This window comes from Taudactylus pleione, unplaced genomic scaffold, assembly GCF_031769625.1.
Source record: "Taudactylus pleione unplaced genomic scaffold, aTauple2 ptg000386l, whole genome shotgun sequence".
Taxonomy (NCBI): domain Eukaryota; kingdom Metazoa; phylum Chordata; class Amphibia; order Anura; family Myobatrachidae; genus Taudactylus; species Taudactylus pleione.
Window position 1 is genome coordinate 9,548,932 of NW_028284787.1, and position 19,761 is coordinate 9,568,692.

General features: G+C 43.5%; 1 protein-coding gene across 1 annotated transcript in view; it reads left to right on the plus strand.

The window, feature by feature from the left end:
* PKD1L1 (polycystin 1 like 1, transient receptor potential channel interacting) overlaps window positions 1-19,761 on the plus strand; it is a 291,862-nt gene that overhangs the window by 212,075 nt on the left and 60,026 nt on the right. The window contains exons 37-43 of the mRNA XM_088445652.1: window positions 1,737-1,920; window positions 8,015-8,147; window positions 9,150-9,234; window positions 9,721-9,891; window positions 10,468-10,586; window positions 15,831-15,941; window positions 18,596-18,719. Coding sequence (XP_088301778.1) covers window positions 1,737-1,920; window positions 8,015-8,147; window positions 9,150-9,234; window positions 9,721-9,891; window positions 10,468-10,586; window positions 15,831-15,941; window positions 18,596-18,719 — 927 coding nt within the window. The remainder of the gene's footprint in view (window positions 1-1,736; window positions 1,921-8,014; window positions 8,148-9,149; window positions 9,235-9,720; window positions 9,892-10,467; window positions 10,587-15,830; window positions 15,942-18,595; window positions 18,720-19,761) is intronic.

Below are 19,761 nucleotides of genomic sequence, written 5' to 3' on the forward strand. Positions count from 1 at the left end.
CTTTTTGGGGCACATTTGAGTAATTGTAGGGTGAAAAGTTTTATATATCTAAAACATAACTTTAAAATAAATACGTCTAAAATAATGGGGCCTTCAGACATAATGTATTTTATCAAAGAGCAATTAAAATAAATGGTGATATATACACAGCAGACTAATGTTGCCCTATATTAAAGAATTTTCCCTTCTATAAAAAATGAAGTACATATATAAATAGGGAAAAGACTATACATCAGTCTAGCGGCGGGATTTATTGATCTCCTACAGTTGTGTCCTCTTACATACTTGCCGATTGCACACACACCGCGCCAGCAATTACCCACAGTGGTGTACGCTATGGTACAATATGGCGCGCACTGCGATGGCGCCATGCAATCCTATGGAGTTGCAGGTGCGAACACAGTGCTTGTCCCACTCACGTGTGCATGCCTCGCAGCATGTGTGGCGCAATTTGCAGCAAATATGCAACAGGACATATCTGTATATATTAATAGTCAATCTTAGTGAGATCATAGACACAGAAGGTAAGTGATGCTGAGAATGAATCAAGTGCAAGTACAGAGATTAGCTGCACCAGGGGGGACTGATCAGCAGTCTCCGCTGACACACGCACCACTGTGTCCCAGGCAGTGGGGTGGGGATAATTCCCATGACAGGGACTCTATTTGCACTTGGGGTGTGGGGGAGAGGTTGTAATGCCCCAATTAAAGAAATGTGGTGGATAGAGGGATTTTAAATTAGCTTAAAAATTTCCGCTGGTCATTAGGGAGGAGTGTGCAAAAATGGGACCTATTACACTGGGGGCGGAGAGGTTACACAACTGGGAATCTATTATCGATAGGGGATAGCTGCTAACTGCCACTGGGGGGGGGGGTTTATTGGCAATGGCGGTGTGGATAATTTTATAATGGGGGCCTATGGACATGGAGTGGTGCGGGACACCCCCTAGGCATATATTTTTTAAAAATAGATTTTTAATTTATTAAATTGAACAAAAAAAAAACATGTTTCAAAGGCAATTTGGTTAAAAAAATTAATCAGTAAAGTGGTTGAGACTTCTCAGTGACTTGGTAGAAAGTAAGTAGAGGTGGTGGTGTCTGCTATCCATGGGTGGGAATTAGGTGGTCCCTGATATCAGTGACATCACAAATGCTCACACAGGAAAAAGAAGGGGCTGGGCTGCACATCCTAATAGTAAACATGATAATAGGTGCTACCATGCTGAGACCTGTAGTTCTACAGCAAAAATAGAAGGGGGGGAGGAGCAGGTGCACACTATAAGCACTAAGAAATGTAATGATCAAAGAATCTATAGTAAACTGCAATAATTAACAAATGCTGCCTGGATGAGAGCAGCACACTCCAGAAGGGGGAGGAATGTACTATCTGTGTATTGTGTGGAGTGACAGCGCTGGATGCCTCCTGTGCCAGTCATGGTTGTGGTACGTGAAGAGAGAGGGCACCACATAGGCTTGATTATCTCGCCGCTAGACTAATGTATAGTCTTTCCCTATTTGTCTATGTACATGCTTTTACTCTTGTAAAGTCGTCAAACAAATGGGAAACCTGTATAAAAATGTTATGTTTGTACATTAATAAGTTCATTTGACTGAAATGTTGGTCATTTTTGGTACAAATTGTTCTTCTACCATCACACACTTTTACCAGTCTAGTGTGGTGTGCCCTATTATATGTGATATCACTCAGTAATTCTGCTTTGCTCTTGTGGTGTAAAGAGGGATATTTCTGCTTCAAGCATTCACTGTGGTAATGGCAGCAGGACATGCAAAACTGGATGCCCATCACTTTCTACACAAAGCTCAAGTGGATTTCAAGATTGTAATTCTAATAGTGATCACAAGACTGGGCTGAAGGAATTCAAGGACTGTACAAATGGAACGTGCACACAATATTGCTCAGGTATATTGTAATTGCCATGTAACGGGCTGTAAATGGTTAACTGGACTTTAATATAATATTTTCAGTAAGTTTCACATGTACCAAAACTTGTCACAAGGAACATTCTTACTTTATAAATTCATGACTGTGAAAGTGCATTTGCTTTACATGGTTTTTGCTTTTACCATCATGACAGGGGCAAAGTTAACGTTTTTCTGTTTTTGTGGAATTGTGTACATAGTAGAAAGGGTGAAGCAATCGCTGTTATATCACTGTGCTTGTGCTATTTCACTGTGCGGTCATCTTCAACTTTAATCTGAAATGTTTTCATTGCCATGAATAGTTAAATAGCCATTGTGCCTAAATACAGTTGCTAAAATGGAAAAAGGCATATTGTGACTTATGTAGAACTCCTACACCTCAATGTAAGAAATGTGACATTCTGCATATACAGTAGTAGTAATGTAGCTACCTGTAATCCGAAAACTATTGATAACTATTAGCAGTCAATTTAGGCTCTAGAACGCTCCTTCAAGGGACAAGCAGTCAGTCTGGAAATGTTGTTTGTGTATGGTCAAATCCTTATGCTATTAAGGTTATTCAACTATAGAGAGAGATGTACTAACTTAGCTTTGGAGAGAGATAAAGTGGAGAGAGATAGCGTACCAACCAATCAGCTCCTAACAATAACTTTGTAGGCTGTGTTTCAGTGGTCGAAGTGGGAATTTTGAAGTGGGGGTATGGCAAATGTAGAAGTCGTGGCAGTGGTGCAACCAGAAACAACGCGTCAGCAGTGATACGAGTCGAGGGCGTGCAGAAAAAAATGAGCATTGGCACACATCACAAGGGGTGTGTCAGGCAGTGATTGACAGGGAGAGAACAGAAGAGGCAGAGGGTGAAAGAGAGAGGCAAAGACTGATGGGCAGAGGGTGCCGGGGAGAGGAAGAGGGTGACGGTGAGGCAAAAGGTGACAGGGAGAGGCAAAGAGTGATGGTCAGAGGGTGACAAAGAGAGGCAGAGGGTATCAGGGAGAGGCAAAGAGTAATGGGCAGAGGGTGATGGGCAGAGGGTGAGGGTGACAGGGAGAGGCAAAGAGTGATGGGCAGAGGGTGACGGTGAGGCAAAAGGTGACAGGGAGAGGCAAAGAGTGATGGTCAGAGGGTGACAAAGAGAGGCAGAGGGTATCAGGGAGAGGCAAAGAGTGATGGGCAGAGGGTGATGGGCAGAGGGTGAGGGTGACAGGGAGAGGCAAAGAGTGATGGGCAGAGGGTGACAGGGAGAGGCAAAAAGTGATGGGCAGAGGGTGACAGAGGCAAAGAGTGATGGGCAAAGGGTGACAGAGAGGCAGAGGGTGACTGTGAAGCAGGGGGTATCAGAGAGAGGCAAAGAGTGACGGCAAAGGGTGACGGTGAGGTAAAAGGTGACAGGGAGAGGCTGAGAGTGAAGGGCAGAGGGCGACAGGGAGGAGCAGAGGATGACAGAGGCAAAGAGTGATGGGCAGAGGGTGACAGTGAGGCAGAGGGTGACAGGGAGAGGCAAAGAGTGATGGGCAGAGGGTGACGGAGAGGCTGAGGCAGAGGGTGACAGGGAGAGGCAAAGAGTGATGGGCAGAGGGTGACAAGGAGAGGCAAAGAGTGATGGGCAGAGGGTGACGGAGAGGCTGAGGCAGAGGATGACAGGGAGAGGCAAAAAGTGATGGGCAGAGGGTGACAAGAAGAGTCAGAGTGGGCAGAGGGTGACAGAGAGGCTGAGGCAGAGGGTGACAGGGAGAGGCAAAGAGTGATGGGCAGAGGGTGACAGGGAGAGGGTGACTGTGAGGCAGATGGTGACAGGGAGAGGCAAAGAGTGATGGGCAGAGGGTGACGGAGAGGCTGAGGCAGAGAGTGACAGGGAGAGGCAAAGAGTGATGGGCAGAGGGTGACGGAGAGGCTGAGGCAGAGGGTGACAGGGAGAGGCAAAGAGTGATGGGCAGAGGGTGACAAGGAGAGGCAAAGAGTGATGGGCAGAGGGTGACGGAGAGGCTGAGGCAGAGGGTGACAGGGAGAGGCAAAGAGTGATGGGCAGAGGGTGACAAGGAGAGGCAAAGAGTGATGGGCAGAGGGTGACGGAGAGGCTGAGGCAGAGGATGACAGGGAGAGGCAAAAAGTGATGGGCAGAGGGTGACAAGAAGAGTCAGAGTGGGCAGAGGGTGACAGAGAGGCTGAGGCAGAGGGTGACAGGGAGAGGCAAAGAGTGATGGGCAGAGGGTGACAGGGAGAGGGTGACTGTGAGGCAGATGGTGACAGGGAGAGGCAAAGAGTGATGGGCAGAGGGTGACGGAGAGGCTGAGGCAGAGGGTGACAGGGAGAGGCAAAGGGTGATGGGCAGAGGGTGACAGGGAGAGGGTGACTGTGAGGCAGATGGTGACAGGGAGAGGCAAAGAGTGATGGGCAGAGGGTGACAAGGAGAGGCAAAGAGTGATGGGCAGAGGGTGACGGAGAAGCTGAGGCAGAGGATATCAGGGAGAGGCAAAGAGTGATGGGCAGAGGGTGACAAGGAGAGGCAAAGAGTGGGCAGAGGGTGACAGAGAGGCTAAGGCAGAGGGTGACAGGGAGAGGCAAAGAGTGATGGGCAGAGGGTGACGGAGAGGCTGAGGCAGAGGGTGACAGGGAGAGGCAAAGAGTGGGCAGAGGGTGACAAGGAGAGACAAAGAGTGATGGGCAGAGGGTGACGGAGAGGCTGAGGCAGAGGGTGACAGGGAGAGGCAAAGAGTGATGGGCAGAGGGTGACAAGGAGAGGCAAAGAGTGATGGGCAGAGGGTGACAGAGAGGCTGAGGCAGAGGATGACAGGGAGAGGCAAAAAGTGATGGGCAGAGGGTGACAAGAAGAGTCAGAGTGGGCAGAGGGTGACAGAGAGGCTAAGGCAGAGGGTGACAGGGAGAGGCAAAGAGTGATGGGCAGAGGGTGACAGGGAGAGGGTGACTGTGAGGCAGATGGTGACGGAGAGGCAAAGAGTGATGGGCAGAGGGTGACAAGGAGAGGCAAAGAGTGATGGGCAGAGGGTGATGGAGAGGCTGAGGCAGAGGATATCAGGGAGAGGCAAAGAGTGATGGGCAGAGGGTGACAAGGAGAGGCAAAGAGTGGGCAGAGGGTGACAGAGAGGCTAAGGCAGAGGGTGACAGGGAGAGGCAAAGAGTGATGGGCAGAGGGTGACGGAGAGGCTGAGGCAGAGGGTGACAGGGAGAGGCAAAGATTTGAACCATTTGAACTTACCTAGGTACAGTGTAGAAGGTCAGCAGCGCTGTGGGGCAGAGTCTGGGCAGCAGCGTCTGTCTGTGTGCACTGTGCAGCTGATGCATGTTTGTTTCCTGAGGCTGCTTATGCTGGTGACACGGTGTCACCAGCACTGTGACACCGTGTCACTGACACCGGACGGTGGAGGCAACGGCCGGTAACAGTGCAGGACAGGTAACCTGCAACAGTGACATCCCTCCCCGCCGTGTCACCCGGTGAGGGGAGGGACGCTCTAAGGGGCGTGGCCTCGTGGACAAGGGGCATGGCCACACAGGTGGGCGTGGCCTTGCGGCCTGAAAACCATGCTCTAATGTTTATTACTGGGGGTGCAGGAGCCAGGAGGTGCGGGCTGTGTAGTGTGCCGGCTCCCTCACAGTGTCAGGAGCCGAGTGCAGCACTGAATACTACAGTGCAGCACCCGGCTCCTGTCACTGAGGGGGGAGTCTGCACCTTGGTGTCACCCCTGGTGGGCGGTTGACACCCTGGTGGGTCCGCACCCCCCTTGTAAACCGGCGACGCCACTGACCCGCAGTCTGGCAGGTAGCAGAGAGACTTGCCACTGGTCCCCTCCTCCCGCCGGCAGCACTCGCCAGCTCACCTCCCCAGCGGTGCCAGGCAACGGCTGACAGTGCAGAGGGATTGCTACTGACAGTTTGCACTGTCCGAGGCAATCCCAGAGAGGTGGCAGCGCTGACAGCTGTAAGTCTGATGACTGTCAGTGCTGTGGATCATCAATGATGATCCGATCGTCAGGGAGGTCACAGCGGGTTCCCTACTCCTGCATCCGGAAAAGTGAAAAAAAAAAGGTTAGTGCTTGAAGTGCCGGTATGTCATACCGTTACATACCGGCACACTTCGAGCACTGCTGTGTTTGAAATATGACAGGAGCTGATTGGTTGGTACTTTATCTCTCTCCTCTTTATCTCTCTGCAAGGCTTAGTACATCTGCCCCATAGAGAGTTAAATCTGATATAGACTAAAACTTCTGTCATGCCACTTACTATACATACTATTTTAATAACTGTATATGCAATGATCATTGTTCCATCTAATCAGAGCAATCAATGAATGCTTAAAGGACAACATCTATTGTGTTGCTGTCATTAATTACATATGGTACCCCATACAGCAGTTAAATCCCATTTTCCTAAAGCTCAAAAGCTTCAGCAATGGTGCAGGAAAAATGAGTATGCTGTAAGGCTGTCCATAGTATTCAGTAGTTATTATATGTATAAGCGGAATCAGTATGTAATGCCGGCTGTCAGAGGGCCTCCTGTCAAAATACAGACAGCGGCATCCCGATGGTTGGTATCCCGACAGCGGTCGGGTAAGTATACTTACCCTCCCCCCTTCTCCCCCTAACCCACCCCGCACCCTAACCCTCCCCGTTAGTGCCTAAACCTAAGTCTCCCCCCTTCGTGCCTAAACCTAACCCTCCCCCCTTAGTTCCTAATCCTAAACCCCCCTAGTGGTGACTAACTCTCCAACTCTAACCCTCCCCCCTAGGGGTGGCTAACCCTAACCTCCCCCCCAAAACCTAACGCTAGCCCCGCTATGCTACCTTAACCTAACCCCTCCTCCCTCCCCTGTGGTCTCCCCTGTGGCTAACAGCTAAGGCTGTCCTGGACTTACCTCGTTCGGGCCGCTGTCCTTCTGGATTCCGGCATCGGGATTAAGATAGGCACCGGTATTTCGACGTCTATCTCAAGTCCCTTGTTGGGCTTCCCCCTTCGGGATTTGAACCCACGGGACTGCGGCCGCCGGTCTCATAAATACATCCCATATAAGCTTTTGTGGGGTTATGTTATGCAGCTAGGAATAAACTTCTAAAGAGTGAAGAAGTTGACAGGTAGACAAGTTGCCCTTAGCAACCAATCAGCTTCCAGCTAGCATGTATCAAGTACATTCTATAAAATGTTAGGTAAAAAGCTGATTAGTTGTTACAGGGATGTGACTAGCTATGGGTGACCGGTGCTGCCAACAGAGCGCAGAGGTTCTTTTGGCGGTACAGTCGCCACCAACGGCCCTTGTTCCTGGCTAGCAGGGCGCCTGGTACAGCACCCTGCAGCCAGGATTGCTTTTGCAGCACCAACTGAGCGTCCTGTGGATGCTCCACACTGGCTCCCTGCAGAATATATGCAGATGATCAGCCATCCTGAGGACATCCAGTCAGTGCTACACTTACTAGAGCTGCCGGTCATGCCCCCCACGGCCGGATTAAGGGAAGGGAGACAGGGGTGGTTGCTCCAGGGACACACAAAGGGGCTCCCAACACTCGCGCACGCAGGACCAATCCTCCCCCCACGCTGGCCGGAATGGGAGCAGAGCCAATACGAAGACGTGGATGCCTACATGGACAGAAGAGGACACAACACAATGTTCTCGGTTTTGTGGCAAGCGGCGGATGTGAGATGCTTTTAGTGGGGGTCTCTAAGCACTGGTTGGCAAGTGCGAATCCGTGAGAGATTGCAACTGCGATAACATTTGCGTTCACATCTGAATTCAGCCCCATGTTGCACTGCAAGGGGTACAGATACTGTACATTTATTATTTTTATATGTAGGGTAAATACTGGCTGCTTTTGTATGTAACCCACAAATGATGGAAAGCTTTATTTTTACACTGCAATTTAAATTTGATTTAGGACACTCCCCTCCCAAAGCTGAACCTCTCTGCACATATTTAATCTGCCTCACTTGCAGTGCAGCAAGGTTTTACTAAGGTGCAAAGTTATTTACTTTGTTTTTCTTTGCTCTCACCTCAGAGTCAGCCCCATTGTTCTTTATTTGCTCCTCATATTGTACTGGGGTATGTATGCTTGAATTTTTATTCTTTCCCCTAGATCACAGTTTGTTTGAAACTCCTGCTCTCCATGGGTATAAAGTTCTGCCTTCGTGGTGCATCTATGTTGCTTGGACACTTTGTACAGTATTTAGCTTGATCTGCGTGACCGTCACAGTAATGATTGGCATCAGGTACCTTTTACCATCTTGTTGTTAGTGATACATACAGACTTTTATCTCAATGGTAACACAATTTATAGGGTATTTCAAGAACCAGCAACAATTTACAGGCTGTTTCATTCATGCTCTGTCTGTACAAGACAAAATATATATTCACGTAATTTTTTGGTAAGTTATTGTCCATGGATTATATTTGGTTATTTACAAACTACAAAATATTCTGATACATGTCGACAGTCTTCATGTTGACAAAGCAGTTTTTCATTCACTTTGATTGTAAACCTAATCCTAACCCTCGCTACAATCTAACCATAACTGCAGCCTATCCCTAACCCTAAACTTGTCTGTTATCATTCTGACAATGTCAACATTATGTCAGTGTCAACATTGTGGATGTCGACATTCAGACCGTGGACGGGATGCATCAAGCAACGCATTTTGCATGCACCCAGCCACTCATCACATGCATGCTAGCGTAAATAACGCTGTATGCATGAAAAAATCACGCAGGATGGCTCTCCCGGTAAGAGTTGTCTTTTGCGATAAAAGGACTTCCGGGTTTATGACCAAGAAATCCTTCTGTGCATGCAAAATGCTGGAAGGGATCTGATTGGATCTAAAGATGGCGTTGCCACCGCATCCAAGCCAAGGAATGTATCACATTCTGGTGCTTGGTGCATATGCGGTGAGCGGCCAAACCTCCGAAAACAAAATTTTCAGAGGCTTGACCGCAATATCTGCAATGGCGCATCTCGCGGGCCCCGATGTCACTATTCTGATGTTGACATTCTGGATTACTGCATACCAGTTTGATCAGATTTATAACTTTACTAGCTACTGATTGGTAATTGTATGTTTGATAAAAGATTATTTCTTGTAATATTGCTATAATGTATTTTTTACATTAGCACTTGATCTGGCCCAGAAACCAAAATTCCATGTTAAAATGTCTGTGGTAAGAAAATAACTACTACTACAAATAACTGTTAAATAAATGTGTCTTTCACTCTACAGATTTGGTCCTACTAAGTGTGTGCTCTGGTTTCACGCTGTGTTTTTCTCAATGATCTACTGCATTTTTATTGTTCAGCCTTTTTTGGTAAGAAGTGTGATAGCTTATTATTATTCTTGATACTTTTTAACAAATGTAACCTTTTTAATATAAATATTATTAATTCTAGTGTTTGCCAATATGAGGTTTCTAATCATATTCAGACCAATAGCACAGAAAAGCTACATAATATGGGGCTGTTGTGGAGTTGGCTGTAAATCACCAAATAGCGGCATTGCAGACATGTACAAAGTTGAAACAGACGCCAGGAAAAAACACGTCAGCACCATTATCATATATGCCCGATGTACGTTAGGCATACATCACATCAATGTTTCTCCACAGTGGTGCATTACTAATCAGCCAATCACAAGCAGTTTGCTAGTGCTGGTGACTGTCATTCTCATAGTGCACATGCCGTCGGGCAACCACATTTTATACATCTATGTGTCAGTCTCTATCTGCATTTATGCGAACACGTATTTACTGTACTCTGCTAAGTTGAGTTATTATTGTGGAATATATTTTTTGCAGATATTACTCATAGCACTATATGTAGCATGGAGGAACAAAGGGAGAAATGACTTCTTTCTGGAAGCATTAAGTGAAGATGTCAAGTACATAATCGGTGAGCGATGTCTACCTTTGGAGACTTTCACAGCTCACTCTCGTCTGAGTAGTCACGAAACAACAAATTTCGAAAAGGTAAAATACAAAATATTGTATATATGACAATTTTGCAATTTGAATAGGACAATTATTTAGCCTCAAATGTACATACTCAGGGCCAGATTAACAATGGGGCGGATGGAGCTACAGCTCCAGGCCTCCACATAAAAATAGGCCCATTGTCATGACAACATGATGTTGACTGGCCATCTGCTCTCCACACAGTCGGCCATAAATCATAAGTAGTAAAATTGTATTTCTATTTACCTCACAAAATTAAGCATTTTTTTCTTTTACATATTTAGGGAAATATTGGGTATACGGGTGTACACGCCCACATGACACTGACCACACCCACACAGCACTGGTCACACCTCCTCTGCTTCTCATAATAGGCCCTTAGTCATTTTCAGCTCCAGGCCCATGTGGCCCTCAATCCGGCCCTGTACATACTCCATGAACATCATTAAAACAAATAAATAAAACTAGGTTTGGGTAATATTTTTCTAACAATCTGTGTCTCATAGTTTCAGAAACGTAATCTTAAAACTGTACACACATGATAACTGCAGTACGTTTTTACATTACTTGTTTGATTAATTTTTTAAACAGATCCTTGCTGCCCGGAAAAGAGCTCGATATTTGAAACTTGCTCGTCCACCAACTCCTGCTCAACTAAAGTCAGCCAAAGACAAAATCAGAAGGAAAACAGTTATTCAGAAAATATTTAGGTAATACATCCAATTTCACTGGACATATCAAAACTGAGATGAACGGTTTGGTTTTGGCTTGGTTAAGTTCGGATCTGAAAACCGAATCTTATTGGCTATCTGGCTATTGGATAGCCAATACGATGAGTCCAAACTTGCGCTAATTTGGCGTGTAAATCTGAATTGTCATCTCTAAACAAAATAAGATCTGAACATGGAAATTCTGTATTTACAGTGTATTTTTATTTGTTTGTCAAATTTATTTATTGAACATTTACTCTTTGCTATTATATGGAAAAAATAAATATTATAAAATCTCCATGGGTCCCTTTTAAAGAACAAGGTGGTACTCCCAGTTGTTATGGCACAAAAAAGTGTATCTGAACCATTAAAGTGACATCCATATAATCAACGTTTCAAAGTCCTCAGACTTTTTCATCAGGATGGGTCACGCATCATCTAACAAGACAATCAAAAACAGTTACACGATGCGTGACCCACCCTGATGACAAAGTCTGAGGACTTTGAAACGTCGATTATATGGATGTCAACTTAATGATTTAAATACACTTTTATATACCATAACAACTGGGGGGAGTGTGCCGCCTTGTTCTTTAAATGGGACCCTTGGAGATTATATTTATTTCGGAAGGCACTCCCGCGCTGATCACATAATCCAGAGTGCCAGGCTTCCTTGCACCTCCAACAGCGTGGACTCTTTTTCTGCTTAAAACTTACCAAAGATAAGCACCTTTTATTCATTTTATTCCTGTTAGTAATCTGTCTGTTCGTTTTTACATGTGTTTGGAAAATAAAAAATTATTTACGGAGATCAATCTCCTTTTTATGGTTTGAGGCTGGATACCCCCGATGTATGAATTAGAGGGTGATTTCTGGTAACTTACAGAACAGGAGGGAGCTTATCTTTATATGCACTACTATTCGCTACATCTGGTCCATATAAGAGGGTACCTATCTCCGGAATCTATTGGCAGTTGTTTCCTGACCATATGAGGGAGACCTGGACATCAGATAAGCTTTATTGAAAGTTTTTGTTTGGTACGCACATTACTTATTTTGAGCACTATTTGCTGTTATTTAAATACTACACTATTAGGCGCACGTCTTCTTATTTTTCAGCATATATAGATATATATCTACATTTGTTATTTGAACATCACATTGCTGACTACATGTTTTTTTTGTGCTTACAAACACGCACCAGTGCATGTTTGTTGTGAAAACAATAGTTTGCTACTGTCTAAGGAAATCAAGACCACATGTGACTTTTTCAAGGTCACAAACAAATGCAAATGGACTCCCAGCAACTTATAGTACAGATAGATCGATTATTAAATGTATTAATATATATTAATATAAACACTTTTGCTATGGCTGTGCACCACCATCTGCCAGCATGTGAAATTGTGCAGCAGGGATGCAGGACAATTCTTACACAGAAAGTCACTCAGCTGATGCTTGGCTGGTGGAAAACACTACTCAGGTGTCATTTCAGAAAATCTCGTAAATCCTTGATTAGGATCAGATGTGCTAACTGAGAAGGCCATGGCATATGTATAACATCAGCATCATGGTCATCAACCATTTGTGTTCTGAGAATGGCTGCATTGTTATCTGGGAAGGCAACCTTCCTATTTGGAAATAATGGTCCAACATGGATTCAAGATGATCACTCAGTGCCATTAATTAGCAATTTACATTGACATTGTCTTCCAAGGAATTGACTACACCCAAACTAGGAAAATTAGCACCATGACATTATAAAACCATCAGAATCCTTTGTTGGAAACCAGCACTCCAGGCTGTAGAGTTCTTTCAGTTGCCTCAGTTATACCTACATTTCTAGAGAACATGGCTAAAGATAATTAAACTAACCATATCATCATCTTCCTCTGGCCAGAGTCCAGAGGTGGTAAATGCTTGGCGTGGCCTCTCTACAGCTCTGCCTCTAGTTCGCCCTGCCCTCCAGAATAGAAAACTGTAGCTGGAGTCAGTGCAGAGGCATGGGACGGTTGGAGATGGAAACTATAGAAACTACTATAGGAGCCATGCAGAGACAGAGATGGTCGACAGAAAGAGCTGAGGGGGGCTCTTCGTTTGCATATAATGGCATTAGTGAGCTCTTAGGACTGAGGCATATAGAGGGGCATGACTAAGGGGGCTCAGAGGCCGGCATATAAAGGTTGCATGACTGAGGGGGTTCTGTGTGACATATTACCAGTTGGAGGCATTACGGTATATTATCAATTGGGCATTATGCTGTGGCATATTATCAATTGGGGCATTACTGGGTAGTATATTATCGATTGGGGGCACTGCTATAAGGCATATTATGAACTATCACATTGCTGTGTGGCATATTATGATTCTCCTCAAGTAAGAAATTATCACACTGCTGTGTAGCATATTATGCTTCTCATCACAGTGAGCAATTATTACACTGCTGTGTGGCATATTATGCTTCTCATCACAGTGAGCAATTATCATACTGCTGTGTGGAATATTATGCTTCTCATCACAGTGAGCAATTATCACACTGCTGTGTGGCATATTATGCTTCTCATCACAGTGAGCAATTATTACACTGCTGTGTGGCATATTATGCTTCTCATCGCAGTGAGCAATTATCATACTGCTGTGTGGCATATTATGCTTCTCATCACAGTGAGCAATTATCACACTGCTGTGTGGCATATTATGCTTCTCATCACAGTGAGCACTTATTGCACTGCTGTGTGGCATATTATGCTTCTCATCACAGTGAGCAATTATCACACTGCTGTGTGGCATATTATGCTTCTCATCACAGTGAGCAATTATTACACTGCTGTGTGGCATATCATGCTACTCACTACAGTGAGCAATTATCACACTGCTGTGTGACATATTATGCTTTTCATCACAGTGAGCAATTATCACACTGCTGTGTGGCATATTATGCTTCTCATCACAGTGAGCAATCATTGCACTGCTGTGTGGCATATTATGCTTCTCATCATAGTGAGCAATTATCACACTGCTGTGTGGTATATCATGCTACTCATTACAGTGAGCAATTATCACACTGCTGAGTGGCATATTATGCTTCTCATCACAGTGAGCAGTTATTACACCACTGTGTGGCATAAATGTGCTTCTCATCACAGTGAGCAATTATTGCACTGCTGTGTGGCATATTATGCTTCTCATCACAGTGAGCAATTATCGCACTGCTGTGTGGCATATTAAGCTTCTCCTCAAGTAAACAATTATCACACTGCTGTGCGGCACATTATGCTTCTCATGACAGTGAGCAATTATTACACTGCTGTGTGGCGCATTATGCTTCTCATCACAGTGAACAATTATCACACTGCTGTGTGGTATATCATGCTACTCATTACAGTGAGCAATTATCACACTGCTGTGTGGCATATTATGTTTCTCATCACAGTGAGCAATTATCACACTTCTGTGTGGCATATCATGCTACTCACTACAGTGAGCAATTATCACACTGCTGTGTGGCATATTATGCTTCTCATCACAGTGAGCAATTATCACACTACTGTGTGGCATATTATGCTTCTCATCACAGTGAGCAATTATTACACTGCTGTGTGGCATATTATGCTTCTCATCACAGTGAGCAATTATCGCACTGCTGTGTGGCATATTAAGCTTCTCAAGTAAACAATTATCACACTGCTGTGTGGCGCATTATGCTTCTCATCACAGTGAGCAATTATTACATCGCTGTGTGGCATATTAATGCTTCTCGTCACAGTGAGCAATTATCACACTGCTGTGTGGCATTTTATGCTTCTCATCACAGTGAGCAATTATTACACCGCTGTGTGGCATATTATGCTTCTCATCACAGTGAGCAATTATTACACCGCTGTGTGGCATATTATGCTTCTCATCACAGTGAGAAATTATAACACTGCTGTGCGGCATATTATGCTTATTGTCACACTGAGCACAATTTAAATCTGAAATCATTCAAAACATTTATTTCAAGATATTTTTTAGTTTTAGTGTTTCTTAGAAAAGGATTTTCTCAGCAACAGCGGCGTCTGAACATTTAATGGACCCCGGAGGACCCGCGGCATGATCGCACATGCGAAGCAGCGCATATTGCAGAACAGACCTGCTGTGAGAACTGCGGTGTGTCTTAGTGCCTGCCGACTCTGTACTATGTGAAGGAGGCAGCGCAGAGCACTGCTCTGCCAACAACTTTGATTGGCACCTCTCAAATGTTTTGAGGGGGCAAGCTGCCCCCTTGACCCCCGTTCCTGTGTCTATGCCCAGCAAGAACCCTTACCTAATTGTTGGGAGGGTCACTATGAGAAAATATTTTGTGTCCCTCCCTCCAGAGTCTTTTTCGTAAATTGGCACTCCAAGAAAAAAGTTTGGACGTCTCTGCCTTAAGGCCCCCCGTACATCAGCAATCAGAGAACCACATTTGAACGATATGAAGATTTGTTGCATGATTTTAGGATTTCCCAATCTAGCAATCTGCACCCATACATTACAGAACTTTTTCAGTGATTTACAGATCAAGAAAGACAGATCTGCAAACCTTGAAAAGCTCATCGCTTTGCTACTAACCGTCAGAAAATCGTCTGATTGTTACCATACATTAGTGAAAGACAGCCCAAATTGATTGGATTCAATATGTTGGACAATCTGATTTGACGAATGCAATCATTTATTATATATATATATATATATATATATATGTCATAACTATAGGCAACCAGGGCAGTCAACATTATACTGTACATGAGCCTTGTCATGCTGTGATGTTGGGTACGGGATCCCTGCGGTCAGAATGCCGGTGGTCAGAATACTGACAGCAGCATCCTGACAGAATCCCGACGCCTGAAGTTAAGTAGCCCAACCCTAACCCTTCCCCTAACCCACTTTTCCCACAGCCTAACCCTCAACCCTCCCCCCTGCAGTCTAACCCTAAACCCACCCCGCACCCTAATACTTACCATCGGGGTGCCGGTGTTTGGGTTCTGGAGCTAGGATTACGACTGCTGTTGGGATTCTGGCGTCAGTTTTCTGAGCGCCGGCATTCCGACCACCGAGATGTTGACTACATCCCGTAATGCCTTGTGTTCTGTATGCTTGTTTTACCTCATTTACCAGGTGTTTCCATTTCTTCCATTTCAGGTATTTCCTGTATTTCTTTGTTCAATTAAACCCGTTAAAGGACACAATATTTCTTATATTTTTAATTATTTTTTTTTTCAGGGAGCTTATAGTGTATATCATCATGACTTCTATATTAATCTTCATAACAATGGGGAAATATTCGCAAAATGAATATTTTTTAAACCAAGCAGTAAGAAATGAATTTACCAGGTATGTGATCCTACATAGTTATACTGTATGTTTCAAACATGTATAGCGTATTAGAAAAGAGCATAAACTGTAGCCACTCCCTCCTATATATAGTACTACAGATCACAGCATAGACAATGAATAATGCACTCCAAACTTGTTTCTTTCAAGTTATCAACAAAGAAGGACCAATCACTTCCTCATTTTATTTGTATCAACACAAAAGGGAAACAACATTTGTGTACTGTAGAGTAGTAAATCAAAATCCAAGACTGGAAATGAGTGTAAAGAAGCATTCAATAAACAAACTTCCAAAAACTGATTTGCTTCCACATATGAACCACTATAGGTAATCTCCAGAAGAATTACATCATAAAAGTATGGAAATAGGAGCACTTATGGTCTGATACACTGTTATTTTATCTGTGTGAACAATATAATTCGACTACATAATCTGTGTGTACAATAAAATATTCCAAATAATTTGATGCAGTTTGAGTTCACTTATTTAATTGGTGCTAACAATTGGCTGCTATAGAAACCAAATAAATTTATAGTAACATAATTCTAAAGGCATGATATGTATTTTTACCACATATTGTTGTTTTATAATCAGGTTGTTAATGAAACTCAAAGGATCCAGGGGCCTATTCATCATCGAAGGCTGTTTGGCCTCCAATGATGAAGTTTAGACCTTGCTGCGAGGGATACTTTCGTATCCAACTTGCAGCGGAGGAAGCCTGACACCGGTGCAATTGATCATTGCTCCGGTGAGGGGACAGCTGCTCCGAAAAGGAGTTGTCCCCGTGGAAAGTATTGCAGCTACTTTCCGCATGGTTACTAGGCCATTTATCGTTTGATGAATAGGCCACCCAGTCATACTGTATAAAACTAAAACTGGGCATCCACTATACAATTTTCTGTCAGATATCTGTCCAGTCTGGCTGGTTGGAATGAAAAATGCTCCGAAAAGGAGTTGTCCCCGTGGAAAGTATCGCAGCTACTTTTGTAGCTGCGCTACTTACCTGCTCCCCGTCGTCCCGGCAACGCATGTGTTACCTCAAGGTTCCCTCCGCCGGGGAGCTGCTGAGGAGACGGCGGAGGGATCCGCTCAGATCCCTATTCGCATCCCCGGTATTCCTTCCCATAGGATGGGGCGGGGATCCGAGAACAAACGCCGTCTGAAGATGGCGCTTGTTCTCGGCAGCAAACTCCGAAAACTTTCAGTTTTTGAAGTTTGCACAATACCTTTGCACAATACCGCTAGGACCCCTAATGATGAATGGCCCGGTAACTTAAAAATGCGGAAACTAGCGTTTCCGCATGGTTACTAGGCCATTTATCGTTTGATGAATAGGCCACCCAGTCATACTGTATATAACTAAAGCTGGGCATCCACTATACAATTTTCTGTCAGATATCTGTCCAATCTGGCTGGTTGGAATTAAAACCTGGTAATGTATGGGAGCACATAACAATCGTCCATTTACTCACAAACACTGGAAAATAGCCAAAAATGGTTGTTCAGACAAATTGGTTAAAACACAGAAATTGAACTAATTTGAACAATTGTTTTTGTCCTTTTTCAGTGTTCAAAACTATATGATCGACTTTCATTTGCTCCCATACATTACCATTCCAACCAGCCAAATTGAACAGATATCTGACAGAAAATTGTATAGTGGATGCCCAGCTTTAGAAAGCAGATGAGCTATTTAAATATAGCATTTCTGGATTAGAGTTCCCATAGCAGTCATTTCTTTATCCCTGATAAAAGGTATTTGTCTACAATAACAAACCTGGTCCCCTAACAGTTCATGTTTTCCAGACACCAAGTTAGTGCACAAGTGTATTCATTACAATCTAATTTTAAAAGATGTGATGCATTCATTTCTGATTGACTTGTTGTTTGATTTTTTATTTATTTATTTTATGGAAAGTCTACCATTTTACATGACAAATTATGTAGCACAATAATAATTGAATTTGCTTTTTGGCTAATTGGCCCGATAATTGCATAGGTGTGTACCCAGCTTAAGCAGCTGTGTGAATGAACCCTAACTAAAGCTGGCAACACATTTGAAGATTATCTTTCCAAACAGCCAACTAGTTGGCTGGTTGGAACAAAAATCTAGTCATCCCAAATGACGAAAAACAGACTTACAGTACAAGGTCATTCGGACAGTTTGGTTATTCCAACAAACAGCTGGTTGTCATTTGCTCCCATATACAGTATTGTCAGACTTTCATTCAAACCAGCCAACTATTTGGCTGGTTGGAAAGATAATCTTTAGATGTATGGCCAGTTAAAGATCTATGGTCGCCCCTTGAAGACAGGAGTAGCTTTAGGATTATATACAAGCTACTATTGCAGGCCTAGCCAACCTGTGGCCCTTCAGCTGTTTGTGAAACTACATGTCCCAGCATACCCTCCCACGATCATCTAGTAAAGCATGCTGGTACTTGACGTTTCACAACTGCTGAAAAGCCACAAGTTGGCCAGGCCAGTACTAGTGAGTGTTTCAGACTGGATATTTACAAGTGAACTTAGCTTTACTTTATGCGGACATTCCTCTATTTATTGCTTCAGTTCACTACACTTAGATTGTCTCAGAATAAAATATGATTACACTGCTTATGTCTAAAATCTCATTTTGGTTTGTGTTTTCTCCCAGAAGTGCTAAGCAGCCATTTGGCGAAATCAGCACAGAGGATCACTGGTGGAATTGGTGCTTCAATGTATTACTTGATGGGCTGTACTGGAATAAATGGTACAATAACGTTTCTACAAGCACTGAGGTAAATCAATGCAAAGAACATGACCTTAGATTTGCATAATTATATGCATATTGTAAAAATACTATATCACACACAAATGTATTATAAAACTGTATACTAACTATTCTATTTAGAAATCATAAGCTGACATGATTTAATTAATTAAACTGTATTTTTAATTTATTCATTACACTACAAAAATATTAATTGAAAAAAAATGCACATTTAAGTTTTTGTCTAAAGCAAAAAAAACACCCTAAAAATATGTCTAGTGAGATTACACACAACATTAACTGCCCCCACTCCCAAATACTTTCTGATGACATCATTCATAAAATCACATGACAAATTAGTTAATTAATGATGTCACTGGTGATCATCATTGATCACACGGAAAGATTAAAATATTACTAAATTACTCATTATTGACAGCACACAACATCACCTATAACATCAACAATTACATCAGCAATTACCTTGAACAAACAGGTCACACTGCTAAAATATATTTATAATTATATTCTGTATAGTATATGTAAAGCTGATGCACTACCAGGTAATTCAATTAGGTGCCTATTGTGTTATTATTAGTAACATAAGCAATGTTAGATTAGTTGTTTATTGTTTAAGGAATATTTGCACCTTTCAACAATGTTAGTGAATAACTATCCATATATGCTAACACAAAACTACTGTGCATAATTATTCATAATAACACAGATCAGTGGTAAACCTATGGAACCACATACAGCTTTGGCCACCCCCATGTGTTTCTCGATTTGCAAAAATGCTATGTAGTATAAGTGCTCATTATGGAATAGCAGTAGTTTGCACAGACAGAAGGAAGGTGTTAGGTGTTCCTAGCAAAGTATAGAGCAGGCGCAGTGATTAGCCTCATTTCATGATATAAAGGGGTTGAGATGGCACATTTCCTGAGATGTCCCTTGCTGTATCTGACCATTCCTTGACCGCAAAAGGAAATGAAGTGTACTGCACGCATAAATACTGTAGAAAAACAGTACAGGCAAACAGGGAACTTCATCACTAAGTATTCAAAGTGTCC